Source organism: Cherax quadricarinatus, chromosome 57 (assembly GCF_038502225.1).
Source record: "Cherax quadricarinatus isolate ZL_2023a chromosome 57, ASM3850222v1, whole genome shotgun sequence".
Lineage (NCBI taxonomy): Eukaryota > Metazoa > Arthropoda > Malacostraca > Decapoda > Parastacidae > Cherax > Cherax quadricarinatus.
Genome location: NC_091348.1, coordinates 9,309,911 through 9,337,591, shown reverse-complemented (window position 1 = coordinate 9,337,591; position 27,681 = coordinate 9,309,911). Strand labels below are relative to the sequence as shown.

Below are 27,681 nucleotides of genomic sequence, written 5' to 3'. Positions count from 1 at the left end.
ATAACTGAGTGGTTATTCGCAGTGGCATTACGAACATACGTATCCAAGCGTAGTAAGGGGTCTATGGTAGAACGGCCTTTAAGAAAGCCATAACAGGCTTCAAGGCAGCAAAAGATCGCTTCACCTTGCTCCTTTGTGGTAATGCATCGGGTAATTGCAAACGAAAGCAGATGGTTATTTAAAGCTTCAAGAATTCTCATGCTATTAAAGGTGTAGACAAAAGCACCTTAACAGTAATTTGGAGGTCAAACCACTCAGCATGCATGACAGAGGAATTATTTATTAACTGGTTTAAGCATCACTTCTTTCCTGAAGTCAAGTATTACATGGACATCAAGAACCTTGCATTCAAATTTCTCTTCATTCTTGATAATTCCCATACTCATTCAGAAGCTTTGCTAGATGTGAATCCACATGTAAAAATTGTATTTTTACCTCTAAATACATCTCAATACAACCACTGGATCATGGAGTTATTAAGTCATTTTATTAAGTTATTCAAGTGTAGCTACACAAGAGATGAAAAAACTAGTTGAATCAATGGACTCTGACTCCAACCTGGATGTACCAAACTTCTGGAATAAATTTAACACTGCAGATGCCATCAGCTATACTTGAAGTGCATGGAATGAACTCCTCCAGTTAACATTAAATGCAGGCTGGGAAAACTTATGGCCTAGTGTAGTTAATTCTTTCACTGGTTTTCCTCTCACTTGAAAGCCAGGTGCAGGAAATAGTTCATCTGGCAAGGAGATTACCAGGTGATGGCTTTGAAGATATGCAGGATGATGTGAATGAGCTCTTAGATGACAATGATGAAGAAAGGAATCCAGAGGAAATATTGGCAGAGCTCAATGGACAGACAGAAGGGAGGCAGATAACAGAAGATGAAGAAGAGCCTGAAGAAAAAGAGTTAACACTGTAACAGTTATGTGAGTACTTTCATATTACTGGTAAAGTTGCAGACTTTTTTACTGAAGAGGACCCTGACAAATCTAGAAGCACTGTTCTGAAACAGGGTCTAGAGCAGCTGATGATGCCTTACCGTCGGCTGTATAAAGTACTGAAGGGTAAAAGGGACCAGATTTGCATTACAGAATTTTCCACACTCAAGTACAACCATTGACTTCAGTACAGGTCGGCCATCACTGATCTGGCAATCAGTTATCCGGTTCCATCACTAATCCAGCACTAATTTTGGCTAGCATCTCTGTTGATTGGTTAATTCAGTTGACAGGTAAACTGCTAAAAGGTCTAGAGCAACGCAGTTTTATAAGTGAACAAGAAATAATGAACGTTTGCATGATGTAACAGAACCTCAACCATCCATCTCAGCTGACACCACCAACCATCCACCTCAGCTGACAACCAAGATCCACCCACCTCAGCCAACAACCAATAACCATCCACCTCAGCTGATAACCAAGAACCATCCATCTCAGCCGACGACCAACAACCATCTACCTCAGTCAACCAAAAACCATCCACCTCAGCCCAGTAGGGCCACAGTATTCCTCTCCACTCTTCACCTTTGATATATCTTTGAAGAATTTCGAGAGTATATCTACTCTCTGAGCCCGGCCATGGGCCAGGTTCGTCTGGTGCTTGCCTGGTCAACCAGGCTGTTGCTGCTGGAGGCCCACTGCCCCACATATCCATCACAGCCTGGTTGATCTGGCACCTGGTGAAGATACTTGTTTAGTTTCCCCTTGAAGGCTTCAACACTTGTTCCAGCAGTGTTTCTGATATCTTCTGGTAAAATGCTGAAAAGTCTGGGACCCCGGATGTTGATACAGTGTTCCCTTATTGTCCCCACAGCACCCCTGCTCCTCACTGGATTTATTTTACACTTCCTCCCATATCTCTCATTCCAGTATGTTGTTATGGCAGTGTGCAGATTTGGGACCAAGCCCTCAGTACCTTCCAGGTATATATTATCATGTACCTCTCTCTCCTCTGCTCCAATGAGTACATGTTCAAGACTTGCAGGCATTCCCAGTAGTTTAGGTGCTTTACTGGCTCAATGTGAGCCGTAAACAATCTCTGTATTTGTTCCAGCTCCGATATTTCTCCTGCCCTGAACGGAGCCATCAGCACTGAGCAATATTCTAAGTGAGGGAGCACTAGTGATTTGAAGAGTATCACCATTGGCACTGTTTCCCTTGTTTTGAAAGTTCTCAATACCCACCCAGTCATCTTCCTGGCTGTCGTGATCTTTGTCTTGTTATGGTCTTTAAAAGAAAGGTCCGCTGACATAATTATTCCTAGGTCTTGTATGTGTTCCTTACGTTCTATTTGGTGACCCTCTTGAGTTTTGTATATAGTGCTCCTTTTGAGTTCTTCATTCTTTCCATACCTAAGCAGCTGGAACTTATCACCATTGAATGTCATGTTGTTTTCCACTGCCCACTGGAAAACCCTGTTTATGTCTTCCTGTACTTTTTCAGTGTTCTCTACCGTACTGACTTTCATGCTTATTTTAGTGTCATCTGCAAATGATGATACAAAAATGTGCCGGGTGTTTTTATCTATGAATGCTATGAGGATGAGGAACAGCAGAGGTGCCAGGACAATGCCTTGGGGCACTGAGCTTTTGACCTCGCTGATGCTGGATCTTGCCCTGTTCACTACTACTTTTTGTGTTCTGCGTGTTAGGAAACCGAAAATCCATCTGCCTACCTTCCCGTAATGCCCATGGCCTTCATTTCGTGCGCTATCACTCCATGATCGCATTTGTCAAACGCCTTTCCAAAATCTGTGTAAATCACATCTGCGTTTTGGTTGTCTTCCAGTGCCTCCGTAATTCTGTCATAATGGTTCAGCAGCTGTGACAGACATGATCGTCCTGCTCTAAACCCATGCTGGTTCGGGTTATGTTGGTTGTGCTGGTCCATAAAATTTGTAATCTGCCATCTCATCACTCTTTCAAAGATTTTTATGATGTGAAAAACACCAACCACCACAATTTAAGGTACGAAATATTATTTCTGTAGTATTTGTAGCCTTAAGAAATAGAAAAAATAATACATAAAGACAATGAAAAATAATTACATTATCATTTTTATTTTTGTAAGATCTGGAGACCTCAAAATTTTTTTGGGCATTTTTGGGGGTCCCAGGAATGTAGCCCTATTATTCCCATAAGTTCTTCAGTTTGTTTAACATAGTTTCATTTAAACACTGAGTTTTTAGGACTGTAACTACAATGTTAATCGACAGTCAACTGCACATGAAAATAACTGGGACAAAATCCCCACAGATAGCACATCTAAATTTTCAGAGGTGTCACATTTTGGATTAGGGATTAACTTGCCAACATAAAACAACAAACAGTTTTAACTGTATCATATGCTCAAAACTTTTTTGGTACAGGTCCGCCATCATAAATCCGGCAATCAGTTATTCGGTTCCTTTAGTTATTCGACACTAATTTTGGCTAGCATAATAGGTAGTAGGTTGGTAGACAGCAACCACCTAGGGAAGTACTACCGTCCTGCCAGATGACTGTGAAACAGAAACCTGTAACTTTTTTGCATGATGGTAGGATTGCTGGTGTCTTTTTCTGTCTCATAAACACGCTAGATAACAGGGATATCTTGCTACTCCAACTTACACTTTGGTCACACTTCACAGACATGCACATGCATATATATATATATATACATCTAGGTTTTTCTCCTTTTTCTACATAGCTCTTGTTTTTCTTTATTTCTTCTATTGTCCATGGGGAAGTGGAAAAGAATCTTTCCTCCGTAAGCCATGCGTGTCGTATGAGGTGACTAAAATGCCGGGAGCAATGGGCTAGTAACCCCTTCTCCTGTAGACATTTACTAAAAAAGAGACGAAGAAAAACTTTATAAAACTGGGATGCTTGAATGTGCGTGGATGTAGTGCAGATGACAAGAAACAGATGATTGCTGATGTTATGAATGAAAAGAAGTTGGATGTCCTGGCCCTAAGCGAAACAAAGCTGAAGGGGGTAGGGGAGTTTCGGTGGGGGGAAATAAATGGGATTAAATCTGGAGTATCTGAGAGAGTTAGAGCAAAGGAAGGGGTAGCAGTAATGTTGAATGATCAGTTATGGAAGGAGAAAAGAGAATATGAATGTGTAAATGCAAGAATTATGTGGATTAAAGTAAAGGTTGGATGTGAGAAGTGGGTCATAATAAGCGTGTATGCACCTGGAGAAGAGAGAAAAATGCAGAGGAGAGAGAGAGATTTTGGGAGATGTTAAGTGAATGTATAGGAGCCTTTGAACCAAGTGAGAGAGTAATTGTGGTAGGGGACCTGAACGCTAAAGCAGGAGAAACTTTTAGAGAGGGTGTGGTAGGTAAGTTTGGGGTGCCAGGTGTAAATGATAATGGGAGCCCTTTGATTGAACTTTGTATAGAAAGGGGTTTAGTTATAGGTAATACATATTTTAAGAAAAAGAGGATAAATAAGTATACAAGATATGATGTAGGGCGAAATGACAGTAGCTTGTTGGATTATGTATTGGTAGATAAAAGACTGTTGGGTAGACTTCAGGATGTACATGTTTATAGAGGGGCCACAGATATATCAGATCACTTTTTAGTTGTAGCTACACTGAGAGTAAAAGGTAGATGGGATACAAGGAGAATAGAAGCATCAGGGAAGAGAGAGGTGAAGGTTTATAAACTAAAAGAGGAGGCAGTTAGGGAAAGATATAAACAGCTATTGGAGGATAGATGGGCTAATGAGAGCATAGGCAATGGGGTCGAAGAGGTATGGGGTAGGTTTAAAAATGTAGTGTTAGAGTGTTCAGCAGAAGTTTGTGGTTACAGGAAAGTGGGTGCGGGAGGGAAGAGGAGCGATTGGTGGAATGATGATGTAAAGAGAGTAGTAAGGGAGAAAAAATTAGCATATGAGAAGTTTTTACAAAGTAGAAGTGATGCAAGGAGGGAAGAGTATATGGAGAAAAAGAGAGAGGTTAAGAGAGTGGTGAAGCAATGTAAAAAGAGAGCAAATGAGAGAGTGGGTGAGATGTTATCAACAAATTTTGTTGAAAATAAGAAAAAGTTTTGGAGTGAGATTAACAAGTTAAGGAAGCCTAGAGAACAAATGGATTTGTCAGTTAAAAATAGGAGAGGAGAGTTATTAAATGGAGAGTTAAAGGTATTGGGAAGATGGAGGGAATATTTTGAGGAATTGTTAAATGTTGATGAAGATAGGGAAGCTGTGATTTCGTGTATAGGGCAAGGAGGAATAACATCTTGTAGGAGTGAGGAAGAGCCAGTTGTGAGTGTGGGGGAAGTTCGTGAGGCAGTAGGTAAAATGAAAGGGGGTAAGGCAGCCGGGATTGATGGGATAAAGATAAAAATGTTAAAAGCAGGTGGGGATATAGTTTTGGAGTGGTTGGTGCAATTATTTAATAAATATATGGAAGAGGGTAAGGTACCTAGGGATTGGCAGAGAGCATGCATAGTTCCTTTGTATAAAGGCAAAGGGGACAAAAGAGAGTGCAAAAATTATAGGGGGATAAGTCTGTTGAGTATACCTGGTAAAGTGTATGGTAGAGTTATTATTGAAAGAATTAAAAGTAAGACGGAGAATAGGATAGCAGATGAACAAGGAGGCTTTAGGTAAGGTAGGGGGTGTGTGGACCAGGTGTTTACAGTGAAACATATAAGTGAACAGTATTTAGATAAGGCTAAAGAGGTCTTTGTGGCATTTATGGATTTGGAAAAGGCGTATGACAGGGTGGATAGGGGGGCAATGTGGCAGATGTTGCAGGTGTATGGTGTAGGAGGTAGGTTACTGAAAGCAGTGAAGAGTTTTTACGAGGATAGTGAGGCTCAAGTTAGAGAACATAGGAAAGAGGGAAATTATTTCCCAGTAAAAGTAGGCCTTAGACAAGGATGTGTGATGTCACTGTGGTTGTTTAATATATTTATAGATGGGGTTGTAAGAGAAGTAAATGCGAAGGTCTTGACAAGAGGCGTGGAGTTAAAAGATAAAGAATCACACATAAAGTGGGAGTTGTCACAGTTGCTCTTTGCTGATGACACTGTGCTCTTGGGAGAATCTGAAGAGAAGTTGCAGAGATTGGTGGATGAATTTGGTAGGGTGTTCAAGAGAAGAAAATTAAAAGTGAATACAGGAAAGAGTAAGGTTATGAGGATAACAAAAAGATTAGGTGATGAAAGATTGGATATCAAATTGGAGGGAGAGAGTATGGAGGAGGTGAATGTATTCAGATATTTGGGAGTGGACGTGTCAGCAGATGGGTCTATGAAGGATGAGGTGAATCATAGAATTGATGAGGGGAAAAGGGTGAGTGGTGCACTTAGGAGTCTGTGGAGACAAATAACTTTGTCCTTGGAGGCAAAGAGGGGAATGTATGAGAGTATAGTTTTACCAACACTCTTATATGGGTGTGAAGCATGGGTGATGAATGTTGCAGCGAGGAGAAGGCTGGAGGCAGTGGAGATGTCATGTCTGAGGGCAATGTGTGGTGTGAATATAATGAAGAGAATTCGTAGTTTGGAAGTTAGGAGGAGGTGCGGGATTACCAAAACTGTTGTCCAGAGAGCTGAGGAAGGGTTGTTGAGGTGGTTTGGACATGTAGAGAGAATGGAGCGAAACAGAATGACTTCAAGAGTGTATCAGTCTGTAGTGGAAGGAAGGCGGGGTAGGGGTCGGCCTAGGAAAGGTTGGAGGGAGGGGGTAAAGGAGGTTTTGTGTGCGAGGGGCTTGGACTTCCAGCAGGCGTGCGTGAGCGTGTTTGATAGGAGTGAATGGAGACGAATGGTTTTTAATACTTGACGTGCTGTTGGAGTGTGAGCAAAGTAACATTTATGAAGGGATTCAGGGAAACCGGCAGGCCGGACTTGAGTCCTGGAGATGGGAAGTACAGTGCCTGCACTCTGAAGGAGGGGTGTTAATGTTGCAGTTTAAAAACTGTAGTGTAAAGCACCCTTCTGGCAAGATAGTGACGGAGTGAATGATGGTGAAAGTTTTTCTTTTTCGGGCCACCCTGCCTTGGTGGGAATCGGCCAGTGTTATAATAAAAAAAAAAAATAATTTCAAATTTCCAGGGTCGCCACACCAACTTGCTGGTACTGTTTGGTGGCACTACTTGCTGCATAAGTCATTCTAATTTCTTTTTCTCCATTTGAATATCAAAATGGTATACAATACCGACAGGTTGGTAGGTAAGATACACAGGCAACATTTAAACAACTTTATCCCGAAACATTTCGCCTACACAGTAGGCTTCTTCAGTCGAGTACAGAAAGTAGGCACATCTCTACTGCTCCTGCCTACTTTCTGTACTCAACTGAAGAACCCTACTGTGTAGGCGAAATGTTTCGGCATAAAGTTGCCTAAATGTTGCCTATGTGTCTTTTTCTCCATTTGTTATAACCTGCTTATTTTTAGCCCTAGCCATGGTTCCAATAAATAAAAGAAATGCTTCTTGTTGTGTAAAACACCTACACAGTACATTGTCCATTAAAGATAAGGTGGCTTTGAAGCCACTGATGGTTGCCATGAGCTCAGTTTCGTGATGCAGGAGAATATGCTTTATTATTACGCTAATATCAACACTACAGCTTACTGCCTATCACAATTGATCTAATATGACATAATAAACAATATAAATAACATAAAACATGTTACATACTCCAGAATGAATAATATTTGGCATAATACCGAGCAGTTCAACAGAGGTATGAAGAGGATATGGTATACAAATACCATTCTCCTATCCCAGTCTTGGGGGCTTACATTAGAGAAAACGGAGTATAGCACAGGGCTAACTGTGATATGCACTCGTACTACACCATAAACCTGAACCAAAAAAGTTATTTTCTCTATAAAGATTATCCCACATAGCAGCATATGTGTAGAGAACCTAGGATAACCCAAAAAAGTCAAACAATGTAGCTTATTTCTGGTACCTGGCTTGGGTTAGCCATATATGATTTTTGGTAAATATTCGATTCCCAGCCAGGGTAGAAACACTGGGCGTGTTTCTTTACACCTGTTGTCTGTGTTCACCCATCAGTAAATGGGTACCTGGCAGGTAGTTAGAAGACTGGTGTGGGTGTTATCCTGGGACACTGACCTAATTTGCTTGAAATACTCTGCATAACAAGCGGCTTTCAATATAACAGTATGTCACTGATGTCAGCTAGGCCTGCATACATTGTACATTTTTTTTTTTTTTCAACAAGTCGGCCGTCTCCCACCGAGGCAGGGTGACCCAAAAAAGAAAGAAAATCCCCAAAAAGAAAATGCTTTCATCATCATTCAACACTTTCACCACACTCACACACAATCACTGTTTTTGCAGAGGTGCTCAGAATACAACAGCTTAGAAGCATATACGTATAAAGATACACAACATATCCCTCCAAACTGCCAATATCCCAAACCCCTCCTTTAAAGTGCAGGCACTGTACTTCCCATTTCCAGGACTCAAGTCCAACTATATGAAAATAACCGGTTTCCCTGAATCCCTTCACTAAATATTACCCTGCTCACACTCCAACAGATCGTCAGGTCCCAAGTATCATTCGTCTCCGTTCACTCCTATCTAACACGCTCATGCACGCTTGCTGGAAGTCCAAGCCCCTCGCCCACAAAACCTCCTTTACCCCCTCTTTCCAACCCATTCGAGGATGACCCCTACCCCTCCTTCCTTCCCCTATAGATTTATATGCTTTCCATGTCATTCTACTTTGATCCATTCTCTCTAAATGACCAAACCACCTCAACAACCCCTCTTCTGCCCTCTGACTAATGCTTTTATTAACTCCACACCTTCTCCTAATTTCCACACTCCGAACTTTCTGCATAATATTTACACCACACATTGCCCTTAGACAGGACATCTCCACTGCCTCCAACCGTCTCCTCGCTGCTGCATTTACCACCCAAGCTTCACATCCATATAAGAGCGTTGGTACTACTATACTTTCATACATTCCCTTCTTTGCCTCCATAGATAACGTTTTTTGACTCCATATATACCTCAACGCACCACTCACCTTTTTTCCCTCATCAATTCTATGATTAACCTCATCCTTCATAAATCCATCCGCCGACACGTCAACTCCCAAGTATCTGAAAACATTTACTTCTTCCATACTCCTCCTCCCCAATTTGATATCCAATTTTTCTTTATCTAAATCATTTGATACCCTCATCACCTTACTCTTTTCTATGTTCACTTTCAACTTTCTACCTTTACACACATTCTCAAACTCATCCACTAACCTTTGCAATTTTTCTTTAGAATCTCCCATAAGCACAGTATCATCAGCAAAAAGTAACTGTGTCAATTCCCATTTTGAATTTGATTCCCCATAATTTAATCCCACCCCTCTACCGAACACCCTAGCATTTACTTATTTTACAACCTCATCTATAAATATATTAAACAACCATGGTGACATTACACATCCCTGTCTAAGACCTACTTTTACCAGGAAGTATTCTCCCTCTCTTCTACATACCCTAACCTGAGCCTCACTATCCTCATAAAAGCTCTTTACGGCATTTAGTAACTTACCACCTATTCCATATACTTCCCAACATTGCTCCTCTATCCACTCTATCATATGCCTTTTCTAAATCCATAAATGCAATAAAAACTTCCCTACCTTTATCTAAATACTGTTCACATATATGCTTCAATGTAAACACTTGATCTACACATCCCCTACCCACTCTGAAACCTCCTTGCTCATCCGCAATTCTACATTCTGTCTTACCTCTAATTCTTTCAATTATAACCCTACCGTATACTTTTCCTGGTATACTCAGTAAACTTATTCCTCTATAATTTTTACAATCTCTTTTGTCCCCTTTCCCTTTATATAAAGGGACTATACATGTTCTCCGCCAATCCCTAGGTACCTTCCCCTCTTTCATACATTTATTAAACAAAAGTACCAACCACTCCAACACTATATCCCCCCCTGCTTTTAACATTTCTGTCATGATCCCATCAGTTCCAGCTGCTTTAACCCCTTTCATTCTACGTAATGCCTCACGTACCTCCACCACACTTACATTCTGCTCTTCTTCACTCCTCAAAGATGGTATACCTCCCTGGCCAGTGCATGAAATTACCGCCTCCCTTTTTTCCTCAACATTTAAAAGTTCCTCAAAATATTCTCGTCATCTACCTAAGACCTCCCTCTCCCCATCTACTAACTCCCCTACTCTGTTTTTAACTGACAAATCCATACTTTCCCTAGGCTTTCTTAACTTGTTTAACTCACTCCAAAATTTTTTCTTATTTTCATTAAAATTTCTTGACAGTGCCTCTCCCACTCTTTCATCTGCTCTCCTTTTGCACTCTCTCACCACTCTCTTCACCTTTCTTTTACTCTCCATATACTCTGCTCCTTATAACACTTCTACTTTGTAAAAACCTCTCGTAAGCTACCTTTTTCTCTTTTATCACACCCTTTACTTCTTCATTCCACCAATCACTCCTCTTTCCTCCTGCCCCCACCCTCCTATGACCACAAACCTCTGCCCCACATTCTAATACTGCATTTTTAAAACTATTCCAACCCTCTTCAACCCCCTCACTACTCATCTTTGCACTAGCCCACCTTTCTGCCAATAGTCGCTTATATCTCGCCCGAACTTCCTCCTCCCTTAGTTTATACACTTTCACCTCCCTCTTACTTGTTGTTGCCACCTTCCTCTTTTCCCATCTACCTCTTACTCTAACTGTAGCTACAACTAAATAATGATCCAATATATCAGTTGCCCCTCTATTAACAGTAGTAGGTTGGTAGACAGCAACCACCCAGGGAGGTACTACCGTCCTGCCAAGTGAGTGTAAAACGAAAGCCTGTAATTGTTTTACATGATGGTAGGATTGCTGGTGTCTTTTGTCTGTCTCATAAATATGCAAGATTACAGGCATGTCTTGCTACTTCTACTTACACTTAGGTCACACTACACATACATGTACACGTTTATTTATACACACTCATCTGAGTTTTCTTTGATTTTATCTTAATAGTTCTTGGTCTTATTACTTTTCCTTCTATAACCATGGGGAAGTGGAATAAGAATCTTTCCTCCGTAAGCCATGCGTGTTGTAAAAGTCAACTAAAATGCCGGGAACAATGGGCTAGTAACCCCTTTTCCTGTAAAGATAACTAAAAAGAATAAGAAGAAAATTGTTTGTATATATTAATAAATGTAAAAAGAGAAACTTTCGTTTTTCTCTTTGGGTCACCCTGCCTTGGTGGGATATGGCCGGTTTGTTGAAAGAAGATCTGAGCTTTCTATGATTTTATCTTAATAGTTCTTCTTCTTATTACTTTTAGCTTTTATATCCATGGGGAAGTGGAATAAGAATCTTTCCTCCGTAAGCCATGCGTGTTGTAAAAGTCAACTAAAATGCCCTGAACAATGGGCTAGTAACCCCTTTTCCTGTACAGATTAATAAAATTAAGAAGAAAATTATCAAAGTGGGATTTCTGAGTGTGCATGGATGTTGTGCGAATGATAAGAAAGAGATGATTGTGGATGTTATGAATGAGAAGAAGCTGGATGTCCTGGCTTTAAGTGAAACAAAGCTGAAGGGGGTGTGAAAGTTTGAATGGAGAGAAGTAAATGGGATTAGGTCAGGGGTTTCAAATAGAGTTAGAACTAAAGAAAGAGTAACAATAATGTTGAAGGATAAGCTATGGCAGGAAAAGAGGGACTATAAATGCATTAATTCAAGGATTATGTGGAGTAAAATAAAGGTTGGTGTGAGAAGAGAAAAGTGTAGAGGAGAGAGAGAGGTTTTGGGAAATGTTGAGCGAGTGTGTGGGGAGTTTTGAACCAAGTGTGAGAGTCCTTGTGGTTGGGGATTTCAATGCTAAAGTGGGTAAAAATATTGTGGAGGGAGTAGTAAGTAAATTTGGGGTGCCAGGGATAAATGAAAATGGGGAGCCTTTAATTGAGCTATGTGCAGAAAGAGGTTTGGTAATAAGTAATACATATTTTATGAAAAAGAGGATAAATAAATATACAAGGTATGATATAGCACGTAATGAAAGTAATTTGTTAGATTATATATTGGTGGATAAAAGGTTGATGGGTAGGCTTCAGGATGTACATGTTTATAGAGGGGCAACTGATACATTGGATCATTATTTAGTTGTAGCTACAGTTAGAGTAAGAGGTAGATGGGACAAAGGGAAAATGGCAACAAGTAAGAGAGGTGAAAGTGTATAAACTAAGGGAGGAAGAAGTTCGGGTGAGATATAAGCAACTATTGGCAGAAAGGTGGGCTAGTGCAAGTATGAGTAATGGGAGGTGGTGAAGAGGGTTGGAAAGGTTTTAAAAAATGCAGTATTATAATGTGGGGCAGAAGTTTGTGGCTATAGGAGGGTGGGTGCAGGAGGAAAGAAGAGTGATTGGTGGAATGATGAAGGGTGTGATAAAAGAGAAAAAGGTAGCTTATGAAAGGTTTTTACAAAGCAGAAGTGTTATAAGAAGAGTAGAGTATATGGAGAGCAAAAGAAAGGTGAAGAGAGTGGTGAGAGAGTGTAAAAGGAGAGATGATAGAGTGGGAGAGGCACTGTCAAGAAATTTTGAGAAAAATAAGAAAAAATTTTGGAGTGAGATAAACAGGTTAAGAGAGCCTAGGGAACAAATGGATTTACCTGGAGAACGAATGCATTTGTCAATTAACCCTTTGAGGGTCGACAGGCCCTCTCAGAAACTCGTTCTCAGGGTCGGCCAAATTTAAAAAAAAAAAATTATTTTTTCTTATGAAAAGATAGAGAATCTTTTCCCGATCATAATGACACCAAAATTATGAGATTTGATGGAAAACTTACGGAATTATGCTCTCGCAAAGTTAGCGGTCTGGGCGATGTTTACGCATCGGCGATTTTGCCTACTTTGAGCCCCATTTTCGGCCAATTCCACTGTACTAGTCGACAAAAAACATGAATATTTCGCTAGAACTACATTTTTTCTATTGAATGAGTGCAAGAAACCACTTATTTACCATTTTCAACTATTCAATACAGTGGTCAGAATTTAGCAATTTTGCCAATTTCACACAAATTTAAAAAAATGCCAATTTCCGAATAGGGTCCAGAACAAACAAGAAATACATTCCTGGCAATAAAATGACATTTCCTCTGTTCATTAGTCACGTCTCAAGGCCCCCTCTTACATTCTTTTTCTTTCCACTTTGAATTTTTATTCTCACGAAAAATAGAAGATTTACTGTTATGCAGATTACTGCATTAGTGTAAAAAATGGTATAAATCATATTGGCGCACTTGCAAAAGAATGTTAGACTCACCAGTTGACGTGTATTGGACGCTTGGCATGATTTGTTTACTTTTGAACTTTGGTAAAAATCGAACATTTCCGCTACTTTGAGCTCAATTTCAAGGTACTTTTCATTGCAAAACCAGTCAAAATCATCTCAATTTCTGTGATATGCCTTCCATTCTATAAAATGAGACCAAGAAAACTAGAATACAACAATAAATACCATACGAAAATACAGTGCAAAGTTGCTGTTTTATGCCAAAAAAACGGTCAAAGTTTTTTTTTTCTCATGCACTGTGTGCTGCAGGATTTTTTTATACCGTGCACACTGACCACATAGACCCATTCTTTCATAAGGAGGCCTACCAGCCTTTTCCCGAGAGATTTGACAGCGCTAGAATTTATGCGTACTAGTACGTCAAAAACCCCTGCGCGTAAGACGTACTAGTACGGCCGAAACCCTCAAAGGGTTAAAAACAGAGTAGGGGAGTTAGTAGATGGGGAGATGGAGGTACTGGGTAGATGGCAGGAATATTTTGAGGAACTTTTAAATGTCGACAAAGAAAGGGAGGTGGTAATTCCATGCACTGGCCATGGAGGTATACCATCTTCCAGGAGTGAAGAAGAGCAGGATGTGAGTGTGGGGGAGGTGCGTAAGGCATTAAGTAGAATGAAAGGGGTTAAAGCAGCTGGAACTGATGGGATCATGACAGAAATGTTAAAAGCAGGGGATGATATAAAGTTCGAGTGGTTGGTGTTTTTGTTTAATAAATGTGTGAAAGAGGGGAAGGTATCTGGGGATTGGTAGAGAACATGTATAATTCCTTTATATAAAGGGAAGGGGGACAAAAGAGATTGTAAAAATTATAGAGGAATAAGTTTACTGAGTTTACCAGGAAAAGTGTATGGTAGGGTTATTATTGAAAAAATTTGAGGCAAGACAGAATGTAGGATTGAGGATGAGCAAGGAGGTTTTAGAGTGGGTAGGGGATGTGTAGATCAAGTGTTTACCTTGAAACAGTATTTAGATAAAGGAAGGGAAGTTTTCATTGCATTTATGGATTTAGAAAAGGCATACGATAGAGTGGATATAGGAGCAATGTGGCAAATGTTTTAAGTACAGTGGACCCCCGCCTTACTATGGCATCACGTTACGTTAAATTCACCATACGATACATTTTAACGCAAAAATTTTGCCTCGCCTCACGCTAAAAAACTCGCCTTACGTGATTCGTCCAGGACACGCCCCACGTGTGGCCTCAGTGCCAGTGTTTACAAGCCAGCCAGTGCGGTCGCATCTACGCATACATTCGGTACATTTCACATTATCCCAGTATTTTTAGTGCTTGTAACTGCAAAATAAGTCACCATGGACCCCAAGAAAGCTTCTAGTGCCATCCCTGTGGTAAAAAGGGCGAGAATTAGTATGGAATTGAAAAAAAGACATTAAGGAAATGTGTGCAGAGTGGGTTATTACAATGTGACTATTACAATGACAATGTTGTGAACCACTTTAGACATATAAAAGAACAAGAGGTACAGAGCTCTATGGACAGATTTGTTGTGCGACAGAGGTCCAGTGACTCTCAAGCTGGTCCTAGTGGCATTAATAGAAGAAGGGAAGTAACCCCAGAAAAGGACTTGCTACCTCAAGTAATAATGGAAGGGGATTCCCCTTCTAAACAATAACTTCCACTCTCTCCCCTCCTCCCATCCCATCAATCATCACCAGATCTTCAATAAAGGTAAGTGTCATGTATTCTATTCTTAGTAGAGTATTAACTGTGCATGTCTTCTTCAGTTTGTGTGTATTAAAATTAATATTTCATGTGGTAAAATTTTTTTTTTCAATACTTTTGGGTGTCTTGCACGGATTAATTTGATTTCCATTATTTCTTATGGGGAAAATTAATTTGCCTTATGATAATTTCGGCATACGATGAGCTCTCAGGAATGGATTAATATCATAAGGCCCGAAATGCTTAGCCATGCTAGGACACCTAGCATGGCTAGGCATTTCGGACAGACTTAGATTAATTCTTAACTCTAAATTAATACAGATTATTGAGTAAGCTGGTATTAAGGCTAAGTGACTACATTATAGTTTGTGAGTTTAGCAATGTAAATGCTTTTGTTTTGGCACAATACACAGGTTCTATATTGTAGTATCACAGGCAAACTTATGACTAGTTAGAATTCGTTATTTTATGATTAAGATTCGTATTTCTGTGATTATAGTCAAGTGGGTGAGTGTACGTGTGAACAGGTGGTTTTCATGTAGTTAGTTGTAGGGGTGTATCAGGGAGATAAGATGTTGTTTAACGGTAGTTTTGAAGGTGATGAATGTGTCTGCAGTTCAAGAGCTTTCAGGTAGGGTGTTCCAGATTTTAGGCCCTTTGACATACATAGAATTTTTGTAAAGGTTTAGTCAGACACGGGGAATGTCATAGATATGTTTGTGTCTGGTGTTATGCCTGTGGGTCCTGTCACAACTATCAAGAAAGCATTTTAGGACAAGGTTAATATTGGAATTTAAGGTCCTGTAGATGTAGATTGCACAGTAGTAAGTGTGGATGCTCTGAACGGGGAGTAAGTTTAGATCTATGAATAGTGGGGGGGGAAGGGGGTTGTTGCCAGGGATAGGATTTAGTGATTATCCTTACTGCAGCTTTTTGTTGGGTTATTATTGGCTTTAGGTGTGTTGCTGAAGTTGATCCCCAAGCACAAATAGCATAGGTGAGGTATGGATAAATGAGTGAATGGTATAGTGTGAGAAGGGCAGTTTGCGGCACGTAGTATCGTATCATGGAGAGGATTCCAATCGTTTTGGATACTTTTTTTTGTTATGTGTTGGATATGGGTACTGAAATTCAGGAAGTTGTCGAGGCATAGGCCTAGGAATTTGCCCTCATTATGTCTGGCAATTAGAGTGTTGTCGATCTTAACCCTTTGACTGTCGCAACCCCCAATCCTGAGGTGTCTCCTGGTGTCGCAAAATTTAAAAAAAAAAAAAATTATTTTTTCTTATTAAATGATAGAGAATCTTTTCCCAATTGTAATGACACCAAAAAAACGAAATTTGATGGAAAACTGACGGAATTATGCTCTCGCAAAGTTAGCGACCTCGGCGATATTTACAAATCGGCGATTTCGCCCACTTTGAGCCCTATTTTCAGCTAATTACATTATTCCAGTCGACCAAACTCATAGCTATTTCTTTAGAACTCCATTTTTTCTATCGATTGAGTACAAGAAACTGCCCATTTACCGATTTCAACTACCCAAGAATGTGGTCAGAAATTTGAAATTTGGCCAATTTCACAAAAATTAAAAAATATGACAATTTCAAAATAAGGTCCAGAATGAACAATGCAGACATTCCTGGCTCTAAAATAACATTTTCTTTGTTCATCAGTCATGTCTCCAGGCCCCTCTGATATTACTCTTGCTTTCTATTTCGAATTTTTATTCAAACAAAAAATAGAAGACTTACTATTATGCAGACTACTGCAATACTGTAATAATTGTATAAATAACATCAACCCATTCATGACTGCATATTAGAATGGCTAGTTGGACATTTATTGGACAATGACATCATTTGTTTACTTTTGAACATTGGCAAAAATCAAACATTTCCCCTACTTTGAGCTCCATTTCTAGGTTCTTTTTATAGTAAAATCAATCAAAATCACCTCTATTTCTATAATATGTTTTCCATTCTATCAAATGAGACCAAGAAAATGAGAATACAGCCATAAATACTATACGAAAATAGACCACAAAGTCGGCATTTTAATTAAAAAAAAATGGTCGGAGTTTTTTTTTTCTCATTATGCACTGCGTGCTCCAGGATTTTTTTTTATATGGTGCACACTGACCACACAGACCCATTCTCTCACATGTGGGCCTACCAGCTTTCTCCTGCTTGATTTGAAGCCGCTAGAATTTACGAGTATATACATGTGGCAGATGTTGCAGGTGTATGGTGTAGGAGGTAGGTTACTGAAAGCAGTGAAGAGTTTTTACGAGGATAGTGAGGCTCAAGTTAGAGTATGTAGGAAAGAGGGAAATTATTTTCCAGTAAAAGTAGGCCTTAGACAAGGATGTGTGATGTCACCGTGGTTGTTTAATATATTTATAGATGGGGTTGTAAGAGAAGTAAATGCGAGGGTCTTGGCAAGAGGCGTGGAGTTAAAAGATAAAGAATCACACATAAAGTGGGAGTTGTCACAGTTGCTCTTTGCTGATGACACTGTGCTCTTGGGAGATTCTGAAGAGAAGTTGCAGAGATTGGTGGATGAATTTGGTAGGGTGTGCAAAAGAAGAAAATTGAAAGTGAATACAGGAAAGAGTAAGGTTATGAGGATAACAAAAAGATTAGGTGATGAAAGATTGGATATCAGATTGGAGGGAGAGAGTATGGAGGAGGTGAATGTATTCAGATATTTGGGAGTGGACGTGTCAGCGGATGGGTCTATGAAGGATGAGGTGAATCATAGAATTGATGAGGGGAAAAGGGTGAGTGGTGCACTTAGGAGTCTGTGGAGACAAAGAACTTTGTCCTTGGAGGCAAAGAGGGGAATGTATGAGAGTATAGTTTTACCAACTCTCTTATATGGGTGTGAAGCATGGGTGATGAATGTTGCAGCGAGGAGAAGGCTGGAGGCAGTGGAGATGTCATGTCTGAGAGCAATGTGTGGTGTGAATATAATGCAGAGAATTCGTAGTTTGGAAGTTAGGAGGAGGTGCGGGATTACCAAAACTGTTGTCCAGAGGGCTGAGGAAGGGTTGTTGAGGTGGTTCGGACATGTGGAGAGAATGGAGCGAAACAGAATAACTTCAAGAGTGTATCAGTCTGTAGTGGAAGGAAGGCGGGGTAGGGGTCGGCCTAGGAAAGGTTGGAGGGAGGGGGTAAAGGAGGTTTTGTGTGCGAGGGGCTTGGACTTCCAGCAGGCATGCGTGAGCGTGTTTGATAGGAGTGAATGGAGACAAATGGTTTTTAATACTTGACGTGCTGTTGGAGTGTGAGCAAAGTAACATTTATGAAGGGGTTCAGGGAAACCGGCAGGCCGCACTTGAGTCCTGGAGATGGGAAGTACAGTGCCTGCACTCTGAAGGAGGGGTGTTAATGTTGCAGTTTAAAAACTGTAGTGTAAAGCACCCTTCTGGCAAGACGGTGATGGAGTGAATGATGGTGAGGGTTTTTCTTTTTCGGGCCACCCTGCCTTGGTGGGAATCGGCCAGTGTGATAATAAAATAATAAAATATATACGTCAAACACGGTACCTCGTAAGACGTATATATACAGTCGCGACAGTCAAAGGGTTAATGTTAAGTTGCGCAACAACTGCTCTGCTACCAAACATAATATAGTAGGGTTTGTCAGTGTTAAATATAAGTTTATTGGCTGTCATCCAAGTCGATATTTTGAACAGCTCCTCGTTAACAATGGTGTTGAGGGTGGCAAGAATAGGGTATTTATGGTTGTATTCTCATTTTCTTGGTCTCATTTGATAGAATGGAAAAAAATATTTTAGAAACAGAGGTGATTTTGATTGGTTTTACTATGAAAAGAACCTTGAAATGGAGCTCAAAGTAGGGAAAATGTTTGATTTTTGCCCATGTTCAAAAGAAAACAAATGATGTCATTTTCCAATAAATGTCCAAGTAGCCATTCTAATATGCAGTCATGAATGGGTTGACATTATTTATATAATTATTACAATATTGCAGTAGTCTGCATAACAGTAAATCTATTTTTTGTTTGAATAAAAATTCAAAATAGAAAGCAAGAGTAATATCAGAGGGGCCTGGAGACGTGACTGATGAGCAAAGAAAATGTTACTTTAGAGCCAGGAATGTCTGCATTGTTCATTCTGGGCCCTATTTTGAAATTGTCATATTTTTTTTTAATTTTCATGAAATTGGCCAAATTGCAAATTTCTGACCACGTTATTGGGTAGTTGAAATCGGTAAATGGGCAGTTTCTTGTACTCAATCAAAAGAAAAAATGGAGTTCTAAAGAAATAGCCAGTAAATAGGGCTCAATTTGGGCGAAATCGCCGATTCGTAAATATAGCTGAGGTCGCTAACTTCGCTAGAGCGTAATTCCGTCAGTTTTCCATCAAATTTTGTTCTTTTGGTGTCATTACAATCGGGAAAAGATTCTCTCTCATTTCATAAGAAAATATAATTTTTCTTTTCGGAAATTTTGCGACACCAGGAGACACCTGAGGATTTGGGGTTGCGACAGTCGAGGGCTTAGTAACCCCTTCTCCTGTATATATTACTAAGTTTAAAAGGAGAAACTTTCGATTTTTTCTTTTGGGCCACCCTGCCTCGGTGGGATACGGCCAGTATGTTGAAAGAAGAAGAAATCAAGAAGTGCAGATTTTCAATTTTGCTCGTTAACCAGGCAGCATAGGACCATACTTTTAGAACAAAAGGACAAATGAGACAAAAGAGTTAAATTTTTTCTCACGTTATTTGTGGCCAAGACATGACACTTAATGACTTCCTAAACTCATGGAACTCATGGACCATAAAAGCAAGAATTTTCAATATTTCTTGGTTTTCTTTTATCATCTCAGTATTTCTTTTATTGTCTACCAGATGAGGACTGCTGAGGGTGTGTGGTAAAATTTTTGCAAACTGGCACATAAAGACAGCACAATATCATTAAAAATTTGATCTAATTAAATTCATTAACGTTAAGGTCTGGAGCCAATAAGAGGCATTCTCCAATTAGTGCATGGAAACAAATTTGTTTAATAAACTTGGCAAATTAAAACTTACACAGCCAAAAATTAATTTGAAACATATTTTGAGCAAAATGTATCATTGCTGAAAGTATTAAGCTGATCAGAAGAGGTATTCTCCAATCACTGCTTGGAATCCAACAATTATAAACATACTAACCCTTAAACTGTCCAAACGTAGATCTACATTTACATGCGTAGCGCTCCAAACGTAGATCTACTTTTTTTTTTTTACATGCTTTCAAATGGAGAAAACAAAGGTCGGAGCGCTATGCATGTGAACGTAGATCGACGTTAATTCTGTAATTTTTTTTTTTTTCAAAATTTCTTGGACACTGGGGCACCCCTTCAAATTTTGGCCTTGGACCCTGAAAGGGTTAAATGAAAAACACGTTCAGAGTTTTTTTCTCATTATGCACTGCATGCTACAGGATTTTTTTTTATACTGCACACACTCATACTGCACATTCTCTCATAAGTAGGCCTACCAACTCTTTCCCGCAAGATTTGAAGCCGCTAAAATTTTGGCATACTATTACAGGACCAACACTGGCTTGCAAGTCGTAACATTACAGGACTGGCAGTGAAAAGGGTTAAAAACTGAAGGCATTCAGAAGAAGCAAATAGTACTCAAATTATTTCACAGGAAAAAATACTACACTATTTTCAAAACTGAATTGGCAAAAATGGTACCTACACACTCCAATAACAATCTCAGCCTCCTTTTACACCTAACACACCAATCTTGAAAGCCTGAAGATGCTCAGAAAAAGGTTTTGTCAAGTTTTTACACAAACTAAATCCAGGAATGGTCTATATAAAACTGAAAGAGGGTACCTGCACATGCTGATAGTTGCAAGAACCTTTCCCTAGTTACAGTACACCAGCAGTGAAGCTAAGTGGGAGATAATTAGAACAAAAATTCAGGCAACCACTTGGATATACCCAATAAATTACCCACTTGAGATGGAAAGTACAGAACTTGCACTCTGAAGGAGGAATGAGGATACTGCAGTTCGGAGAGTCATTTGAATTATAATGTCTGGACTTTTCACAGGATAGCTATTGAATGAATGATGCTGAGTGTGTTGCTTTGTTTTTTGATCATCTAGCCTCAGTGGGAGATGAATAGAATGTTAAAAAATGCAGCACATTTCAGCAACTGTTATATTAAGATTTGACTGAAATAATTCACATAATATGGGCATTACTAAAAAAATCAAATAGTGGGATGTACAGTGCCTGCACTCTAAAGGAGGGATTTCGGACATTTGCTGTTTGGAGGGACATCTAAAGTGTTATACCTGTGCATCTCTGGTAAGACAGTGATAGTGTGAATGATGATGAAAGTGTTTCTTTTTCAGGTCACCTTGCCTTGGAGGGAGACAGCCAGTGTATTTAAAAAAAAAAATATTCTCACCAGCAGTCTCTAAATTCTTCCATAGCAATGATTAGCAAGAGTTTCCTATTTCATACCATGTCCAACCTAGATATACACATACATACTCTAATGGATAAACTGGTTATATATTTCTAAATAGAGCAAACTTACTTGTAATCCATGAAACATGGGATGAATATGTCCTTGACAGCCAATTGGGGGTGACACAATTATGAAGACCAAGAGCATAAAGACCAATTTGGAATGCACACATGTGCAATGGTCGATGAGGACCTCTGTGGTTCTGGGAACTGCTAGCCTGTGCAGAAAAAAAATTATTAAATGATAGTGAATGTGTTTCCTCATTTTTTTAGGTCATCCTACTGCAGAAAAACACAGTTGGTGAATTAAAATTTAAAAATAAAAATTACCCCTAGGCTCAACTTTATCCAGTGCACTGAACACTTTTGCCCAAAATTAATGATCTCAATATCACCTATTACTTTCTCCTGTTTCTATTACACAGGAAGACTGTCAAGGGAAGGGGCTTGGGGCTTCAGCCTACCCCAAATTTCCTTAGTCCCCTAAATAATTTTTTTTTCAACATGTCGGTCGTCTCCAACCGAGGCAGGGTGACGCAAAAAGAAAGAAAATCCCCAAAAAGAAAATACAGTGGACCCCCGCATACCGTTGGCATCACATAACGTTTAATCCGCATACCGCTCGCTTTTATCCCAAAAATTTTGCCTCGCATACCGCTCAAAAACCCGCTCACCGCTGTTCGTCCGAGACGCGTCCAATGTGCGCCCTTAGCCAGCCTCACATGTGCCGCCGGTGGCATTATTTACCAGCCAGCCTCCGCGGTAACATCCAAGCATACAATCGGAACATTTCGTATTATTACAGTGTTTTTGGTGATTTTATCTGCAAAATAAGTGACCATGGGCCCCAAGAAAGCTTCTAGTGCCAACCCTACAGCAATAAGGGTGAGAATTACTATAAAGATGAAGAAAGAGATCATTGATAAGTATGAAAGTGGAGTGCGTGTCGCCGACCTGGCCAGGATGTACAAGAAACCCAAATCAACCATCGCTACTATTGTGGGCAACAGAAAGGCAATCAAGGAAGCTGTTCTTGCCAAAGGTTTAACTGTGTTTTCGAAACAGAGATCGCAAGTGATGGAAGATGTTGAGAGACTCTTATTGGTGTGGATAAATGAAAAACAGCTAGCAGGAGATAGCGTCTCTCAAGCGATCATAAGCGAAAAGGCTAGGAAGTTGCATGAGGATTTAATTAAAAAAATGCCTGCAACTAGTGATGATGTGAGTGAATTTAAGGCCAGCAAAGGTTGGTTTGAGAGATTTAAGAAGCGTAGTGGCATACATAGTGTGATAAGGCATGGTGAGGCTGCCAGTTCGGACCACAAAGCAGCTGAAAAATATGTGCAGGAATTCAAGGAGTACATAGACAGTGAAGGACTGAAACCTGAACAAGTGTTTAATTGTGATGAAACAGGCCTGTTTTGGAAGAAAATGCCAAGCAGGACCTACATTACTCAGGAGGAAAAGGCACTCCCAGGACATAAGCCTATGAAAGACAGGCTTACTTTGTTGATGTGTTCCAATGCTACTGGTGATTGCAAAGTGAAGCCTTTATTAGTGTATCACTCTGAAACTCCCAGACCGTTCAGGCAAAAGAATGTCCTCATGGAGAATTTGTGTGTGCTGTGGAGGGCAAAAAGTAAGGCATGGGTCACTAGGGACTTTTTCTATGACTGGTTACACCATGCATTTGCCCCCAATGTGAAAGATTACCTAACTGAAAAGAAATTAGAACTTAAGTGCCTCCTGGTGTTAGACAATGCCCCTGGTCATCCTACAGACGTGGCAGAGCGACTTTATGGGGACATGAAATTCATTAAGGTGAAGTTTTTACCTCCTAATACCACTCCTCTCCTGCAGCCCATGGACCAGCAGGTTATTGCAAACTTCAAAAAACTGTACACAAAAGCTCTGTTTGAAAGGTGCTTTGTAGTGACCTCAGAAACTCAACTGACTCTAAGAGAGTTTTGGAGAGAGCACTTTAATATCCTCAATTGTGTAAACCTTATAGGTAAGGCTTGGGAGGGAGTGACTAAGAAGACCTTGAACTCTGCTTGGAAGAAACTGTGGCCAGAATGTGTAGACAAAAGGGATTTTGAAGGGTTTGAGGCTAACCCTGAGAGGATTATGCCAGTTGAGGAATCCATTGAGGCATTGGGAAAGTCCTTGGGGTTGGAGGTTAGTGGGGAGGATGTGGAAGAGTTGGTGGAGGAGGACAATGAAGAACTAACCACTGATGAGCTGATAGATCAACTTCAACAGCAAGAAGCCATACCTGAGGAAACTGGTTCAGAGGAGGGGAGAGAGAAATTGAAGAAGTTGCCTACTACAAAGATTAAGGAAATCTGTGCAATGTGGCTGAAAGTGCAAACCTTTATGGATGAGAATCACCCTCACACAGCTATTGCAAGCCGTGCTGGTGATTATTACACTGACAATGTTGTGAAACACTTTACGGAAGTCATAAAGGAACGAGAGGTACAGGCCACTATGGACAGGTATGTTGTGCGAAAGAAGTCCAGTGACTCTGAAGCTGGTCCTAGTGGCATTAAAAGAAGAAGGGAAGTAACCCCAGAAAAGGACTCGACACCTCAAGTCTTAATGGAAGGGGATTCCCCTTCTAAACACTAACACTCTCTCTCCCCTCCTCCCATCCCATCAATCATCACCAGATCTTCAATAAAAGTAAGTGTCATGTAATTGTGCATGCCTTTTTCAGTTTGTGTGTATTAAAATTAACATTTCATGTGGTAAAATTTTTTTTTTTCATACTTTTGGGTGTCTTGCACGAATTAATTTGATTTCCATTATTTCTTATGGGGAAAATTCATTCGCATACCGATCATTTCGCATAACAATGAGCCCTCTTGCACGGATTAAAATCGCTATGCGGGGGTCCACTGTACTTTCATCATCATTCAACACTTTCATCTTACTCATACATAATCACTGACTTTGCAGAGGTGCTCAAATATGACAGTTTAGAAGTCCCTCCAAACTGCCAATATCTCAAACCCCTCCTTTAAAGTGCAGGCATTGTACTTCCCATTTCCAAGACTCAAGTTCGGCAAACCGGTTTCCCTGAATCCCTTCACAAAATATTACCCTGCTCACACTCCAACAGCTCGTCACGTCCCAAAAACTATTCGTCTCCATTCACTCCTATCTAACATGCTCACACATGCTTGCTGGAAGTCCAAGTCCCTCGCCCACAAAACCTCCACAAACTACCTTTTCAAGGACAACCCCTACCCCGCCTTCCTTTCCCTACAGATTTATATGCTCTCCAAGTCATTTTACTTCGATCCACTCTCTCTAAATGACCAAACCACCTCATCAACCCCTCTTTAGCCCTCTGACTAATAGTACTTTTAGGAACTCCACACCTCCTAATTTTCTAATTACTGTAGTAATAATAATTATACTGCTTCAAAACAAGTCTCTTAGGTCCGTCCCCCCCACTTCCAACCAGATAGTCACCCCAAAGTCTCCCCAGTACAGAAATTCTGTCACTGCCTCTGCTCTTACATGGCACTAATCAATAACAAAAATTACATCATTCACATGCTGGTCCATTTACTAAATTTATCCAAGTCTTCTTGTAGGGATTTACCATAGTACTGTTTAATAATAATTTTTTTTTAGCATTTTTGAGAAACGTTTGACAGGTTTCAAGATTTTTCCAACTCCCACAGCCTGGCCCAGGGACATACATGTTTATATTACTTTTATTCTTTTGGGCTCATCACTGACATAAACTAAAAGCATTATCAGGGAAAATCCTTACTGAACACCGCTGGTAACAATTTCCCATGAGGACATTTTTTTTTCTGTTTGCATTTTAAGTACAAGTACAATACTATGCTATGAAATATGAGGTCTCTAAAACTAATATGCAGCCTTTTATATTTTGCATTTAGTAACTTACTACCTATTCTATATATACACTTGCAACATCTGCCACATTGCTCCCCTAGCCACTCTATCACATGCCTTTTCTAAATCCATAAATGCAATGAAAACTTCCCTACTTCTATCTAAATACTGAATGAAGTACAGTACAGGACCTAAATTCACTCAAACAAATATTTCTAGATCCGAATACAGAAGATAGTCTACTTTCTACTCTAAAGTGATCCTGAAACTGTTCATTTCTTAGGTATTCATAACTCAGAGCCTATTTTCCTGCAGACACTCATGCTATAATCAGAGATGAATCCTGGAGCCATAATATTCCATACTTAATTTCAATTATCTTTTAACAATGAAACTGAAAACAATGTATAGCATAATACTCAGATGAGCCCCTCTATCTTTACTTCCTCTCACTCTCCCTCCTTTCTATTCTTTTACATTTCTCCCTCTCTTACATTCCCATAATTATCATCACCCCCTGTCTTTCCCATCATTCTTATGGTGGTGTGCATTTTGAAAGAAAGAAAGAAAAAACAAAAGAGAGAGAGAGAGAGAGACAGACAGAGAGAGAGAGAGAGATATTGATTCCCTACTTGCAGGTCTCATAACAATAAAAATGCTTTCAAATGAGCTGATGTAGGAAACAGCTTTTAGCTTGCCAATAAAGTTAGGAATCCTTAACCTGTAAATAGCTTGTCAATAAAGCTAGGGATCCTTAACCTTGTCAAACCCTGTGTAAAAAAAAAAAAAAAAGAAAGCCTAGGGAAAATATGGATTTGTCAGTTAAAAACAGAGTAGGGGAGTTAGTAGATGGGGAGATGGAGGTATTAGGTAGATGGCGAGAATATTTTGAGGAACTTTTAAATGTTAAGGAAGAAACAGAGGCAGTAATTTCATGCACTGGTCAGGGGGGTATACCATCTTTCAGGAGTGAAGAAGAACAGAATGTAAGTGTGGGGGAGGTACGTGAGGCATTACGTAAAATGAAAGAGGGTAAAGCAGCTGGAACTGATGGGATCATGACAGAAATGTTAAAAGCAGGGGGGGATATAGTGTTGGAGTGGTTGGTACTTTTGTTTAATAAATGTATGAAAGAGGGGAAGGTACCTAGGCATTGGCAGAGAGCATGTATAGTCCCTTTATATAAAGGGAAAGGGGACAAAAGAGACTGTAAAAATTATAGAGGAATAAGCTTACTGAGTATACCAGGAAAAGTGTACGGTAGGGTTATAATTGAAAGAATTAGAGGTAAGACAGAATGTAGGATTGCGGATGAGCAAGGAGGTTTCAGAGTGGGTAGGGGATGTGTAGATCAAGTGTTTACATTGAAGCATATATGTGAACAGTATTTAGATAAAGGTAGGGAAGTTTTTATTGCATTTATGGATTTAGAAAAGGCATATGATAGAGTGGATAGAGGAGCAATGTGGCAGATGTTACAAGTATATGGAATAGGTGGTAAGTTATTAAATGCTGTAAAGATTTTTTATGAGGATAGTGAGGCTCAGGTTAGGGTGTGTAAAAGAGAGGGACACTACTTCCCAGTAAAAGTAGGTCTTAGACAGGGATGTGTAATGTCACCATGGTTGTTTAATATATTTATAGATGGGGTTGTAAATTAAGTAAATGCTAGGGTGTTTGGGAGAGGGTTGGGATTAAATTTTGGGGAATCAAATTCAAAATGGGAATTGACACAGTTACTTTTTGCTGATGATACTGTGCTTATGGGAGATTCTAAATAAAAATTGCAAAGGTTAGTGGATGAGTTTGGGAATGTGTGTAAAGGTAGAAAGTTGAAAGTGAACATAGAAAAGAGTAAGGTGATGAGGGTGTCAAATGATTTAGATAAAGAAAAATTGGATATCAAATTGGGGAGGACGAGTATGAAAGAAGTGAATGTTTTCAGATACTTGGGAGTTGACGTGTCGGCGGATGGATTTATGAAGGATGAGGTTAATCATAGAATTGATGAGGGAAAAAAGTTGAGTGGTGCGTTGAGGTATATGTGGAGTCAAAAAACGTTATCTATGGAGGCAAAGAAGGGAATGTATGAAAGTATAGTAGTACCAACACTCTTATATGGGTGTGAAGCTTGGGTGGTAAATGCAGCAGCGAGGAGACGGTTGGAGGCAGTGGAGATGTCCTGTTTAAGGGCAATGTGTGGTGTAAATATTATGCAGAAAATTCGGAGTGTGGAAATTAGGAAAAGGTGTGGAGTTAATAAAAGTACTAGTCAGAGGGCAGAAGA

General features: G+C 39.8%; 1 protein-coding gene across 1 annotated transcript in view; it reads right to left on the bottom strand.

Moving 5' to 3' along the window:
- The window catches only part of Dora (zinc finger SWIM domain-containing dorado), a 506,090-nt gene that overhangs the window by 202,079 nt on the left and 276,330 nt on the right, over positions 1 to 27,681 (bottom strand). Inside the window, exon 17 of the mRNA XM_070097330.1 lies at positions 21,589 to 21,736. Within this exon, the coding sequence (XP_069953431.1) occupies positions 21,589 to 21,736 (148 nt within the window). The remainder of the gene's footprint in view (positions 1 to 21,588; positions 21,737 to 27,681) is intronic.